This window comes from Coturnix japonica, chromosome 5 (genome assembly GCF_001577835.2).
Source record: "Coturnix japonica isolate 7356 chromosome 5, Coturnix japonica 2.1, whole genome shotgun sequence".
In the NCBI taxonomy this organism is placed as follows: Eukaryota; Metazoa; Chordata; class Aves; order Galliformes; family Phasianidae; genus Coturnix; species Coturnix japonica.
The window spans coordinates 30,374,416-30,389,623 of record NC_029520.1 but is presented as its reverse complement, the minus strand read 5'-3'; the positions used below and the strand labels follow the sequence as shown (position 1 = coordinate 30,389,623).

Below are 15,208 nucleotides of genomic sequence, written 5' to 3'. Positions count from 1 at the left end.
AAAGGAAAAAATAATTTACTAATATCTAGAAGGATGAAGTTCAATTTGGAGTAGCTGGCAGTTGCTTTCCTAGCTTTACCTTTCTTCTATGGGATAGTTTTCTTCCAGAAAAGAATCCTGGAAATAGTTGCTGCATAGAAAATATATGCATTATCTCTCTCCCTATATTTTATATATATTTATACAAATATAATCCATTTTAATTATTTTATGGTAGTGAGTCTGTGTTTCCCTTCATAAATTAGGTGTCCCTTCTTCTCTATTTGAAGTGTGCTACTGTGTATCACTGCTGCTAGGGAGTGAACTCAGGCAGCCTGGAGAGTGGCAGTAGAAGTGATACACGCTCAGAACAGCTGATAGTTTGTTTTATCTTTTTTTTTCTCCACAGAGAGTTGTTTACTACCTAGAATGCTTTAAATTTGCAAATATATTTGGGCCTGATTTTGCTATCTTCAGTGCAGGCTAAAAGAGTTACTAGCTTCAGAAACTTGCTCCTGAAAGTGTGGAAGGGGGAACAGGGAGAGGCGGTTTCCTTATTCAGCAGACTGCAGAATTGGGAATGGAATGAATGTGTTGGACATGGCTTGTTCATCATCTGAAGGAAGAAGGTAGATGAGCAGTGCTGTGGATGATGGCACTGTGAGCAGAAAAGTACTTCTGTGTGTGACATATGTTCCTTATCTCTGCATGGTTTTGCTCCCCTTGAAAACGTTGGCTAGTGAATGGAAAAAAGGTTGGGAGAGACAACTGTCTTATTACAGTGTCCATCATTAATGACTAGCCTAAGCTTAAAGGAATTCTTAAGTTGTTACAAAATAACAGTTTTATCCCCAAAAAGAAGTTTCTATAACCCCTGTAAAATCAGATTTTCTCAGTGTACTGGACAAACAGATTCACTTGTCCATGATGCAGTTTGACTTTGCAGAATAAATTTAGGACAGAAGCATCTGTACCTTTTTAAAATATCATCAAAGGGTGTAGTTAAGAATTAGAAGAGTGATGCAAAAAAACAACCACATCATCTTAATTTTATCAGATTTTGGCAACTGTAAAGAAAATTACCTTCCCAACAGGTTGTTTATCTCTCTTTCCATCTTGGCTTTTCATTATTTTCAAGATTTTTGTTTTGTTTTGTTTTTGAAAAAAATATTATCATTTGTGGCAGGCTCTATAAATGGCATTTCATCCCACAGCTGCTGTAAATGCAGATATTTCCTACATTTTCCTGTTTTCTGCTGATAGTTTCTAGCAGCTGTAACATCCAAGTTTGTTATATTCTGTTACTAGACACCAGAAATTTTGAAGCTCATCACAGCCTTTTCTGCACTTACAAGGTAGACCATTAATCTTTTTTTGCCTTCTCTCCCTGTTCTGGAGCCTTGGTGGCTGACCCTAGAGCAGGCAAGCCCTGCTTACCTTAAGCCCTAAGTGCTTGCCCTCAAATATACTTCAGCTGCTGATTTAATCTTCTGCTCCTCCTTGAATGAGTTGACTATCTATGTTAGATGCTGCTCACACGTTTTCCAAACAGTAAAATGAATTTATGTGGACAACATGGATGAAAAACAAGATGTTCAGAATATAATTGAAGTAGATCACAACTTTTTAATGAATTACCCTTGGAAGCACTCCAGTTATAACTTATATAGTACATACTGTCTCCTTACAACTCAAGTGGTAAACCAATGGTTTATTCCATCTTAGAGGGGTGGATCTGGTTATAAAATTGAAATTACTACACTGTAATTTTAGTAACAGGTGCTGATGTCATCATTTCTTAAAGTATATGCCATTTGAGAACTGAAAATACACTTCCATACTATGACTTTAGAAGAAGCAATGAAATTTTCAGCAGGACAAAGGATAGGACCTTCAGTTCAGAGAGAGCAATGTAAGTTCATTGCCCTTTCATATACACTAACAGTCAGTGAAGTCATGTTACCGTGTTTAGTGGTGATAGCATGAGGCTTGTAAAATAGGAATGTCATAGTTGATTGAATAAAACTCTCTGTCATTATATGTATTTTGTTAAATAGAAGGGTTTTTTTTTGTTTGTTTGTTTTTAATTTTTATTTATTTATTTATTGAAATTAGATATTGTGTCTTTTTATATGCATGGCTGGGTTGAGATGTTTGTATGATGCCAAGGTTTTGCAGAGTCCACAAAGGGGCAGGCTGGTCTTCAGAGAAAAGAACAGAACACTCCTACATTGTGTGAGGCAAGAGAGACCTAAACAGGGATTCATTATGGCCTCAGTAATGACCAGTGTGAGGCACTGAAGGATATTGGAGGATAAGACTGTGTCTCACATTTTGTCTCGATTGAATTTGTTGTGATCAGTGTACAATTAAGGATTTCATGACTTTTTTTTTCTTCTGGTCTCACATTCTGTATGGAAGCATGCAGCATATTGGTTTTCCTGTATTTTCTGTCTGTCTGATTACTTTTCTGAAAGCTTGGCTATTCTGCATGCGTGAGTAGATAACACAGACTCAATCTGAAGCCACATTTCCAGGACAAATCACTTCCTCACATTCTGTAAGAGAAAACCATTGTTCTGTTTTTTCCCCCATATGCCAATGATTAGGGAAATCTTAAATGAATGAAAGGTTTACTTCCTGCTTCTTCTTGAAAATGGCATTCACTATAAAGAATGTGCCTTAAGCAGAACTTTTTGAGTTGCTTTGGGTAGAGTTTGCTCATCTGCTCTGGTTTAATCGTACTTTCTATATTTTTACATATATATTTTTAACACAGTGTTACTGGTCTGAGCCTCTCCACGTATATTAAATGTTCAGGATTACTGTAAGGTCTATCAAATCAGGATTGCTTTCTGTGTCTCTGGAGTAGCCAAAATTTATATTAAAGAAATCATTCTAATTTATGCTGAAAAATTGCATTCTTCAGAAATAGTGCATTAACATCTATATCACAGCTGTGTGATTTAGTGTATCATAGGAGACTGGTAATGTAGGATAACTAAAATTGAAACTCAAAAAAGTTCTTATACTGTGAACAGTCTGAGACTAAGACTTTAAAATAATCAAATCATCTAATTGGTATGTTAACTAATGAAAAAATTAAAGGGCTGATCCTCAACAACTTCTGTCAGCCTTCAAGAAAATGACAGACTGCCAGGACTTCTCCGAAGCCCTAAGTGATAATGTAAAATTAAATATTTCAAATGAATTACTGGCTTTTTTTTTTTGTTTGTTTGTTTGTTTTTAAATTATGTATTAAGAGAGAATGAATTAGAGACTTTTACTTGTTTACTTCTATATAGCCTAGAGAAAATAGTTTTTCAGTATTTTTTTTATTCATTTTTGAAGTAGGAGTTAACATCTTATACTCTTCTGCAATCGTGGGTGTAGCTGAGGAAAAAACCTGTATGATAAAGTTCAATTTGGATGGGCTTTACAAACCTAGAGAGGGGTGACATCAGGAGAAGGGTGAGCACTGTAGAATTTTAGTTCCAATTTTCAAACTCAAAGCTGAATGTAATAAATAAATGCATAATATTATATATACAGAATTTGGCAATGGATGTTAGGAAACACATGCAGAAGCTCATGGCTTTATAAATTCTAGTGGATTGTTCACGTAGGAAAAATTATTCTTATAAATGCATCTGGGCTAAAAGTCATCATAATTTGTCTCTATGTACAGTGCACATAATTTTCAAGTGGCTATATGTTATTTTCCACTACTTAGTAGTTTTCCATTGTAATATTTCTCTGGATGAAAGAAATATTAAGCATGTTTTTACAGGGATATAGTTCATAGTTGCATGTTTACCTTTCTGAAGATTTTTTTTTCTACCCTTAATAATTTCCTTCTGCTGTGTAAAAATCACAGTGGATAAAAAATAATAATTTTAAACTGAAGATGCACTTGACTTGTAGTAATGTGATCCAAACAATGATGAAAGAGTATTATTTGCAATACATGATGTTCCATTATAGTTTTTAATAAAAATTTGGAGGTCACACAGGACAAGATAATCTAAAATAAAACTGGAAGCAATGTTTCTCAATTCTCCTCCATTTTTTTGTAGCCTTCCCCTTTCATGTTCTGTGTGCTTAATTGGTAGTAGGATGAAAAGGTTTCTGAATTGGAGCTATCCGAATTTCACAGAAATCGTTGGAGTTAGAAGGGACTTTTAAAGGTTCTCTAGTCTAACTCCCCTGCAATGAACAGGGACATGCACAGCTAGATCAGGTTGGCCAGGGCCTAATAAAGCCTCATCTTGGAAGTCTCCAGGGACAGAGCAATTTAGGTATAACTGACTTGAAATATAGTCAAAGGAAAGACCTCGGTCATCCAAGCATTTCAAATCTTCACTTTATAAAGATCTCACTGTTCTGTGTATGTACTTTCTTTCCACCTCCTGTGGACTACTTCATGGAATTTCTTTATTTATTCATATTAGTGAATTATGCAGAGTATTAAAAAAAAAAAAGAAAATGTTAAGAAAATGGTTGAAATGTACACTGTCAGTGTGCAACACATAAGGAAGTCTGCAGCTCATCTGTTCATAACTGTCTGGTGTCAATATCTTGCCACCTGCTGGTGGCAGCAAAGGGGGTATGATTCATTATTCTTAGGCTACTCTTATAAAGTAAACTATATATATTTGAGGCAGCACAATTATTTCTGCCTCTTGAAAATGAAAATACAAGACCCTGGTTCTGTTACTAGGAGGGTTCTCTGAGACTAAAAACATTTAATGAAATGATGGAACCTGACCTTATATGTACCTTTCATATCAAGACAGAAGTAAGAACCTGAATGAACATAACTGTCTGTAAAAAGTAAGCATAACACTCAAGTGCAGCAGATGGCAAAGATGACATTTTGAGTTGTTAGGTTCCAATAATCTGAAACACAAATATCCAATCCTGTCTATTCCCATTAGAAAGTACTTTTAATGGCTGAAGACTGTCATCCATTCCTTATGGTAAAAGAAATTGTTAGGCAAGGGTGACTTAAACGAGTAGAAACATTTGCGCCTTAATTTTCAGTGTTCAGCTGTAAGAACCTTTTGAAAGCCCGTTTTTTTCATTCCTTTCATGTTACTGCCTGCCTTAAAGCTAGTTTGAGTGAACAGGAATCAGAGGGAGGGGGAGAGATCAAAATAAGTTACATCACTGTTATGGACTGCATATCCAGAGCTGGGGTACTTTATGTTCCCATAAAAATATACATGATGGTTTGAAAGGATTTGATACTGAAAAATGTCCCAACTTCTATCAGTATTGAAATGAATTTTGAATTTAAGAATGAAGTTCCTGCAATTGCCAGTATTTGTAATTTTGGCTAAAATTCTGGTGCAAGATCAAGTAAGAAAGATGCCTGAACCCTGTGCAGGGATTGCAATGACACTGTTTATCATAGCTTTTCTCCAAAAATTTGTAAGATTCAATATGATGAGAAAGTATTAGTATTTTATCTTATTTTTTTTATTCTATTCAGGAGGTGAATGATAGTGAAACTAGAAGGCTCTATGTGGAAAAACAGTATTGGTATGTCTCCAGAGAGAAAGAGCTTGTCTCTGCCGTTTAATAGGATTCAGAAACAATAATTCTGCACTAGACAGGGGAGATGCCTTTATGATTCTGGTGTAAATGATCTTGTAAAACTGCATGATGGTAAGCGAGGGAACCAAGTAATTGTTGGCATTACTGCACAAGTAGAGATCTATTTTTTAGGTAAGAAGTAAGTTAACATTGAAAGTCAGGATTTTATCCAAGTTAATAGAGTTTGCAAAATAGCTATACAAACTATGGTTTATAATTGCATACAGGACATCTCTTCAAGTACATTAAAAATTAATACCCAAATGAAGACAGTGTTTTACAGTACCCTGTTACTGATAACTGATGTCTGAAACAACTAACTGTATGCATTATTGATATTAGAATATACTGGAAACCGAGGTAACTGCAGAACACACTGGTGTGACTCAGTACAGAAAAGTAACTTGTGTTCCAGAGAGATTAGCCTAGTTCTGTGAATCCCCAGATGAGACAAAGCACAGTAGCTATGTTGTTCTAGTTATGGTGGGAAAATATTATATTTAAAAGAGAAATTATGTTTAAACTTTACATGATAGTGAAAATAGTAGATATTCTTAGTGCATTTTGTTTGTTTGTTTTAAAGCAAAATATTCTATTTTATCTCCCACCTGGGGGAAAAAGGTTGGTTTTTTTCCTGTTTTGGGGGAGAAATAGAATAAAAATTAGATATGTAAAGAGAAGTGTTTGTCTCTCTAAACCAGTGGAAAAAATCTTTGGCAGTAATGCTTATGGGAGAAGCGGAGAAAGCTGCTATGAAGTTTATTAACTTAATTTTAAAATTCTTCTTTTACAAAGAGATATTTGGTAGCAAATCTCTGTGCATTCTAGAGGCCATTTTAAATAGATATTATCATTCAGACAAACCTTATCTTGATTTTGCTGTTTTTCATGTTAGCCTTTCATATCATTTTGTCAGAGAAAAAACTTTGGATCAGGGACCACCTAGAGTATCTATTTTGTGCTCTTCACTGTCTGACTGATGTAGATGTTGAAAAGTTAAGCTTGCTTCTGGCCACTAAAATGACAAACATGACTTTATCAAGAGAGATTAAAATAACAAAACATCAATAAAGTAAAAACAAAAACCAAACAACCACAAACAAAGAAAAAGCCAAACATATCCCACCGAAACATAAACCCACTCACATGGATGTTGAAGGATCGGTGTATGAAACTTGCCCCTGTTCTTGAACTGCTGACATTCTGGAGTGAAAATTAGGACAACAAATGCCTTAAGGTGTTTGGGTGCAACTACCCGATAAAGGCTTCTGAAGTAATGATGGATTAATGTGGTGTGACTAATTTGTACATTTTAATGTTAATAGCTTCCTACCACATCGTCATCCAGTCACTCATTCTTACTTCAGGGCAAACCTGTGCTGAATCAGAAATGGACAGGAAACAGTACTCTGCAACCCAATATAATTGGATGAGTACATTGTATCTGTATGAACGTGGCACTATGGACTTTTTTCAGTGTCTGTACATATTGTATAGCAGGGTTGTTTTGGTTTGGTTTGTTTGTTTGTTTTTTTATGCATCTCATTACAGTTGTCTAATGGGACTATTTTCATTGAGTCTCCTTGCTTTTTCCTGAGAACATAAAATGATATGAGCCTGAAGTGTATAAATTTTATGTGCTGCTTCATACAAGAGTTCACCATATGTCACAGTATTAATGTTTTTACATGAACACTTACTGGATAATTCCTTCAACAGAGAATTCTAAAGAAGTATTCTTTTTTTTCTAATGGTGGCTTCCAAGACTCAGCGTGAATATTTTAGTATTCAGTTTCAGAGGAGTAGTGAAGAATATTTTTAGCTTTTTTCCAGTTCAGTTGATACTAGATTAAGAACTATACATTGTTTGGTAAATTTGGTGTTTGTGTAAAGATGCGTTGTTACTATAAACTTGCTGTGACTTAAAGCTCTGTGTTGCTTCTCCTGTTAATCCAATGATTATTTGTAGCAGTAGAATACAGTACAATTTCTATAGGTTATGAAATTCTGGGACTTGACGATAAAAGATAAAAACTTCTGACAGGAATTTACTGGATTTATGCTTAGAGAGTTTATGGTATGTTGTAATTCTGACTTTATAAATACTATATGTGCACTAGTGTATTTCAATCAGGAAGTTGGAGTTTTTGAATCAGCTGGAGTCACTGAACAAACAGAAAACTTAAGAGAGGCATGTTCAGGAATGTTGTTTCTAATGCCTCATTATGCTTTCTGTAACAGGAAATTGTTGAAGAGGTCTTTTCTCAATTGTTCTTGAAAGGAATACTTGAAGTGGATCCTTCTGGTTCTCCTTTGGAGAACCACATGTATAAACCACGTCAAAGAGAATGGCTGAAGCTTTCTCTTAAAACTATTAGTTTAGTTTAGGATGACCTCTACTTTATCCTCTGAGTTACTTTTTACCAGGCTGACAGCATCAGCTTGGTCAGTTTTCGCTTCAACAGAGGCAGTTCTCGATTCCCATTTGTCCTTTACATTGCCTTTTTTGAACCCTCTTTCCAGTTCCACTGGATTCCTTTTGCATTGAGGGAAATTCCTCACACAACATTTCATCTGGGTACCATGGATTTATATAGTGATGTAATTAATTTTTATGCTCTTTTTCCTATTATTTTCCTAAATGCTTCTAATGTTTGCTTTTCTTTTTGATTGTTATTGAATATTGAGCTGATTGTTGTTCTGGAACTTGGATGGTTTTCTTTCTCAGGTCACATCTGTCTTGAGGTCCATTTTATACATGTGATTAAGATTGTATTTCCTCATGCATATTACACCACATTTGTCTTTAGTGATTTTGATCTGCTATTTCATTGCTCATATTTTCAATCTTGTAAGATTCTGCATTTACTCAGAGTGTAAATGATTGGAGTATTTCATACCTTCTGCAAATCTGTGAGTTCTAAATTCTTCTTCACCTTGCATTAAAGAAACAGCATATATCAAAAGAGCTTGCTTGAGTCACTATAGTTGCTAATTTATAGGTGTAATCAGAAACTTTAAGCATCCATGGTGACATATCTCAGCTAGTCATTGGTGGTCTGGCTTTGTTACCATTAAAGCCTTGGGGGTGGATGTTTTAATGGAGTTTAAGTCTATTGCATTTAAATGTCTAATCATGTTTCTTATTGTTGGTCTTAATACTGGCATTACTGTACATGTCTCTTGGGTCCGTACCCTGCAGAAGTTCAGGCATCACCTTCCCTCTGAGAGTCTGTACATATCTTTCAGCTATTTGAAATGAAAATATAGGCTTTATTTGAAGTGAAAATATTTGTGAAATGTGTTCATAAAATGATATGGATTTTTAAAAAATAAATATACTGTCCCTTAGAATTCAGTTCTTCGAATTGTTGTTTTTCTTAAATCAAGTATAAAATTAGCAATAGAATCAGTTTAGCGTGGACAATGTAAATGTGAAATTAAATTCAGGTTGCTCTCTGTATAGCTATTGATGATTTAGTTTTTGATGTACCAGTGGCTTATTTGAAGATGACACTTTCCCTGAAAGACAATCCTTACCATTTGCAATATATTCCTGATAATCGTGACTGTATCTTTTTAAGAAAACTCAACATCAATGAGCTCATTAAACCTGATGTTAAAATTTACATCATTGTATTTCAGAGTCAGCAAGCAGACATAATTATTTAATGATGGAGTTTCTGGTAAATTTTGTGGGTTTTTTTGCCATTTTTTAGGATGAAATGAATTGTTTACTTGACAGGCAGGTGGCTATATAATGCCTATGGCTGATTTTTAACAATAAGTGACAGTAAGAAAAATTAGAACTCATTAACATTCACTCAGCCCAGTGTCTGCACCACTGATCAATGCTTGCACTACTGTATGGCTTAAAATGCTTAATGAATCTTTGTTTGACAGAAGCTGACTGCTGTTGCAGGAAGACGTGGATGATCTGATAGCAGGCAGAATGAATATGAACTACACTGTATAAACAAGGAAAATGTGAATAACGAGTGCAGAATGAGTGAAGGCAGTCTTTCAAGGCTTGTGATGATTGATGAACTATATTATGGTTGACGTACACACTGTATGTTTTACATAAAAGCATTAGGATCTGATTGAGCGGAAAACCAGGGGAGAGCGAGATTGCCTATGTGATTAGTGGAAGGTAATCAGCCATCTGTTAGGCATAATACATTTACTGAAAATGAAGATAGAAAGCATATGGGCGCATGTGCTTACACAGAATTTCTCACCTTTCATATAAGTACCCATGAAAACAGACAGAACTGTATATAAGGGACTTGGGGAAAAAATATACTCTTAATTCACCTTTGTAATTTTTTTTTTTCTACAACAAGAAATAGTCCAAGCTCTTAGCTGTATTGTGTAATTTATAAATGTATCCTTTAGTGTATTGAAATGGTAGCTTCAGAAGTGATAGAAAACAGGTAGTTTGAGGTGTATTTTTTAATAATGGAGTCATAAATCACTCCTACACTGATAATGATGTCAATAAAAGGCTACATCCTGAAAATATTGATACATGAACTTTTTTATGACATTTGAAAATATGTTTTCAGCTGTTCATTGGCAGGTTTAAAGCAACCTAGTTTATACAGATATTTTAGATACAAAAAGAATTCGGCTGATAGGAAATCCAGACTGATTTTTTCACTGCTTGCTGCCTAAAGCTGTTACCAGTGGAATCAGAATTTGACAGTGTAGAAAGCCAGAATTAGCTGTTCATTTTTATAAAGAATTTTAGCTGTGATAGTGGTCCTGTTGAGATGGGCAAGTATAACCATACCTTTTTCTCCTAGTATTTTTTTCTCTAGGAACATAAACAGTGTAACTCAAATAAATGTATTCAGTTTTAATAAATGTTCTAACTTTTCACTATCTGTGCATCTCATGAAAGTATAACAAACTGAGCAATTGAAATCAGTCACACAAAGTGTCTAGCACTGTAATGTTTGATCCTAAAGCAGCGCTTGGTGTGATTTATCCGTTCATACATTTATCCATATAATCATCCATTTCCTAGCAAATGTTTTAATCCATATTGATAATTTATTTTTTTTTAAAGTCTCAACATTTATTGCTGAGTTTTATAAATTTCACTGGTGCTACTTTATTCAAATACTGGAACAGGTAAAGCAGGACTTTGTGTCCTACCTTGCTAGTTTTAGCTTTCATGCATATTTGATATAAATTAATGTCCGAAATATTAGGATATTGAGGGGAAAAAATATACAGCTTGGGTCACCAGATGTGAATGTGTACATAAGAATGGTGTGACAAGTAGGTAACTATTATCTTCAGGAGCTGGTGGCTCCTTATGAGTGCATCTCTCTTTGAGGCTGCTGACTGGTCAGAGCCCACCCAGCATAAACATGTTCAGTGATCCAGAGAGTGAAACCAGCAGAACCCTGCACCTGCATTACCACCTCTGTAACAGAGCTTTTTCCTTTTTCCATCTGCATCCCAAGGGCTACCCCAGATGCATCTCCACAGGGCTGGCATGAAGCCACCTGGCATCTCTTTGGGCCAGGGCAGCTGGGAGGGTCCTACTCTCCCCCCTGGTTTTGGTAGTCTTCCAGGGCAGCCATGAGCTTTCCAACTCATGTGTTGGAGGGAGAAGGAAGAGCTTTTGGTTTCCCTTGCCTGCACCAGAGCTGCCTGACAGTGCCTTTTTATTCTGCCAGGAAGTGATATCTTGAGTCTGCGTACTAATGAGTCTGCATGCTGGTGTTCCGGCTCAGTTGCTCCTAGCTGTGACGGTTTCTCCTTTCAAGCATGTGTAGGCTTTTTTAAAGGTGTCCCAGACCTTGATAATTAGTAGCCAGGGTGTTGTAGTACCTTTGTGAGGTGGCCTTTTTTTTTTTTTTTTTTTTTTTTTTAAGAGAAAGTACAGAGTTATTTTTAAATTCTTTCTTATTTTCTTTCTTGAAGTGCTGCAGCTTGCTATGTGATCTGGCAGAGAGAAAAGCCGTAAGGAACTTGACTCTAAGAGTGACTAGGATTAAGGAGGTATAGCTGAAATGCTGGTGAGCTAGAGTAGAATCGAACGATTGTAAAAGCACCCAGGTCAGCAGGTTCCAGGCGGGTGCTGTTTGTGAATGCAGTGCGTCAGAGCTGGAGCTGTGCTCTGCATGCCTTATGGGCTGTCTTTTGTTTGCTTCTTCAACAGCATGCTTTAATTTCTGTTTGCTAATTGCCTTAATGTTCTTAGTAGTGCTGAGTCATGTTGGAAAAACTGTTGCAGAGTGCCAGTGGGTTTTGTGTGTGTGTGTGAAAGAACTACTAAGCGAGTGCTGTATTTACTGTGTTTCTGCATTGTTTAGCGATTTGAACCCAACTGTTTTCTTGGTGGACTTGTTTAACCTGTTGGTTGCAAACATACCAAAATAAAGACTGTATTCACTTTTCTGTAATGTCATTTTTTGAGAGAGGAATTCATGTAAAGCATACACCTAAAATAAGGTATTTTTACCTGATGGAACAGTTGATTTATATGCTATAAAGCTATGAGCAGCAGAATTTAAGGGCAAATATCTTCAGATATAATTTGGTCTAACAAAATACATTTGGGGTATGAATGGCAATGGCATTTAAGTTGAAAAACAAGTGGTGAAAAGAGACGGATGTGAGATATGCTCAGTATACTGAAACATTAATATTATGCAGTCTTTCTACAAAGCTTTTTGTTGGGCACGGTCTTATTCTGAAGTGTTTTACAAAATTGAGCTGAAGGAGTCAGAGATTGTGCAGGAGACGCTGCAAGTGATTGAAATTTTTCATTCTTTCCTTTGATTGCATGGATAGAAAATTCTGTTCTGAAGTACTAAATTAACATTAACCAGCTTGAGAGCAGTTTCAAATATTGTTTTGAGGGAATGATAGATGTGAAGGAGATAAAGTACTAAATAGGAGCAAGATAGGCCATAAAATCTAGCAATCAGTAAATGACTTTTTTTTCTCCCTTCTCCCCTCCTCCCCCCGCTCCTTCCCCCTTCTGAGCTATGCGAAGTAGACTGATGCCTGGGTGCTTCTTTGCTACTCTCACTTCCTGCACGAGTAGTCATTGAATTCAGAGTCCACCAGAAATACTCAGGAATATAACTCAGTAGAGCATAGTTGATTTAGTAGTGAAAATCATTGGTGTCTTATTGCTGTTATGCTAAAAACTAAACTGTAGTCTTTACTCACCCATAAAAAGCTTGGGATGTTGCCCAAAGTAATAGCTCTATGACTGCTTCCTTTGTTTTGTGGTCTTAGCATTATGGAGATGCAAGCATAAGTTGCTAAAATATAATTAAAGTATTTCTAATGTATCAAATTTGAATATTTCCAAAATTACAACTAAAAAATTTACAAGTTTTCATAATTCTTTGGCTACTTAGTTCTAAGCCTGGCTCCATGCTGTTATGTATTCTTATTTTCCCTTGGGTGTAATGTCTACTGCAGCCTTCTACATGTAGCTAGTGTGCACAGAGAAAGAGGAACTGAGCAAAATGTTTTCTTTCTTCCAGTGAATGTTCTAAGTCTATCATGAAAACATAGAGATCTGGGACTTCAATAAAGTCGTTCCTACAAAAAGATGTTTTAATTTTAGGTATGCATTTTGACACTGAAGTATGGAATTCTCTACATATTTTGATAGAGATTTCTGTATTGCAACAGTTATTAATCTAACAAAACTACAATAATTTAAATTTCAAAACTGAAGCCTGCCTACAAACAGATTGACCAAGTGTACATACTAATTGTCAAAAATTTACTGTTTTTCATGGTTTGATGAGTTAATCAGGTGACACTCCTTTACCCCCTCTGGAAGAAACGGTGGGGGAAAGGAAGAGGGAAAAACCTAATTGAGGTAAGAGAAGTAGTTTATTAAAAAGAATGTGAGATAATACAGAATAATTAAGAATAGTAAAATGAAACAAAAAACTGGAGGAGAGAAAGAAAATCCATCCATATCTTTACTGACAGGCCCTCCACCACTCACCTCCTGGAAAAGACCAGAGAGCTCTTCCCCCATCACCCAGAATTGGAAATCATGTGGAGGCTCCTGGGAAATGCAGTACATCTCAGTGTATCTTCCTCTTGGAGAGTCAGAACTCACATGAGACTGCTAGAAAAAAAACAGCTGTGCAGTGCACTGTCTCTACACCCAACAGCCTGTCACATGATGTTATGATCTGGAGTACTGATAAAACTAGGACACTGTCAAAATTTTTCTCATATATGACCAATAGTTGAATAGGCAACTGCAAAAAGAAATTCCATTAAACCTGAGATATTTTTCATTCAGTCATAAATTTCAGGCCTAAGAAAATGTATTAATGCGATATCTTATAAATATGAGACCTTTGTTAACTTGTGGGGTTCAGTAAAATTCTGTTTATTTTGTGGACATTTCTACAATTACAATATAAATATACTGAAAGTCAGCACATTGTTCCATGAATGAAAGCTGTTATCTCCAAGTTGATAGTCTGTGGTGGGAGAAATGTCCTAATGTTATTTTTCCTTAAAGAAGTTGTTCATCGTAACTATGAAAGTTAATTTGAAAAATCTACTCATTCTAAAACTGATACAATTCTGAATTTTCCACTTACTTCTAGTCTACTGAATTATTATTATTTTCTTCCCAGTAAATATGGTCTCATAACAGCAGTCTCTATTCTTTTTGTCTTTACAGAAATATATGAAAGAATTATGTTTTAGACTTTCCTGTGTTAGCCATGGATGTAGCACTCTCTCCAATGAGGACACAAGATCTGGACCCTGTGCCATCTGATGCGTCTCCCATGCTTATAAACATGACTCCTACAGTAGACGGAGATGGGGAAGAGGATGTAATGAAAGGGCTTGATTCTGGCCAGCAATATGACAAGCCACCTCCTCTACACACTGGGGCTGATTGGAAGATTGTTCTTCATTTGCCAGAAATTGAGACATGGCTTCGAATGACATCTGAAAGAGTCAGGGATCTGACTTATTCTGTCCAGCAGGACTCTGATAGCAGGCATGTGGATGTGCATCTAGTACAGCTAAAGGTAAGACTGAGTTTAACACTGCACACTTTTACATGAGAGTGGTTTCTTAAGCTTTCCTGCTGACAAAATAAACAAAAGGCTTTTTTATAATTGCTGTATTGTATTTGGCAGCTTTTGTTAAAAAAACAGACCAAAGGAGAATCATTCTCAGACTTTTTTTTTTTTCTTGAAGTACTTATCACTCGATTTAGCAGCCATAATGCATTCACACTCTAAAAGAAGCAAATAAAGCACTGAAAGAAATCTACTCAGTTATCTTGAAAGTGCCCAGAAATATTCCCTTTGATTTTAATGGACTTAAGTCCATAACACTCCCAAATTTGTTTCCTAGTAAGCATGGCTGCTCACTTGAAACCTGAAGCAGTAGAATAGAAAGAGCGTAGCTCTAATGCCTGGGCTCTCAGTCACATGGAGGATATGTTCAAGGCTGAACTTAGATGGAACTACATATAGAACAGTAAATACTTAATTTCTTTTTAAGTCTCTGACTCGTTGTAAGAAATTAGAAATGATAAGATTTGAGTAGTCACAGTCAAAAAATCAACCATTCTTTTGTTTTTTTTCAGCAAGAAAATGCATTA

The 15,208-nt window shown here is 35.8% G+C and overlaps 1 protein-coding gene across 2 annotated transcripts in view; it reads left to right on the top strand.

Annotated features, from left to right (window-relative positions):
• Positions 1-15,208, top strand: part of AKAP6 (A-kinase anchoring protein 6) — a 259,761-nt gene that overhangs the window by 41,258 nt on the left and 203,295 nt on the right. For both annotated transcript variants that reach the window (XM_032444906.1, XM_032444905.1), the window contains exon 3: positions 14,270-14,627. In XM_032444906.1, the coding sequence (XP_032300797.1) occupies positions 14,313-14,627 (315 nt within the window). In that variant the 5' untranslated portion in view covers positions 14,270-14,312. The remainder of the gene's footprint in view (positions 1-14,269; positions 14,628-15,208) is intronic.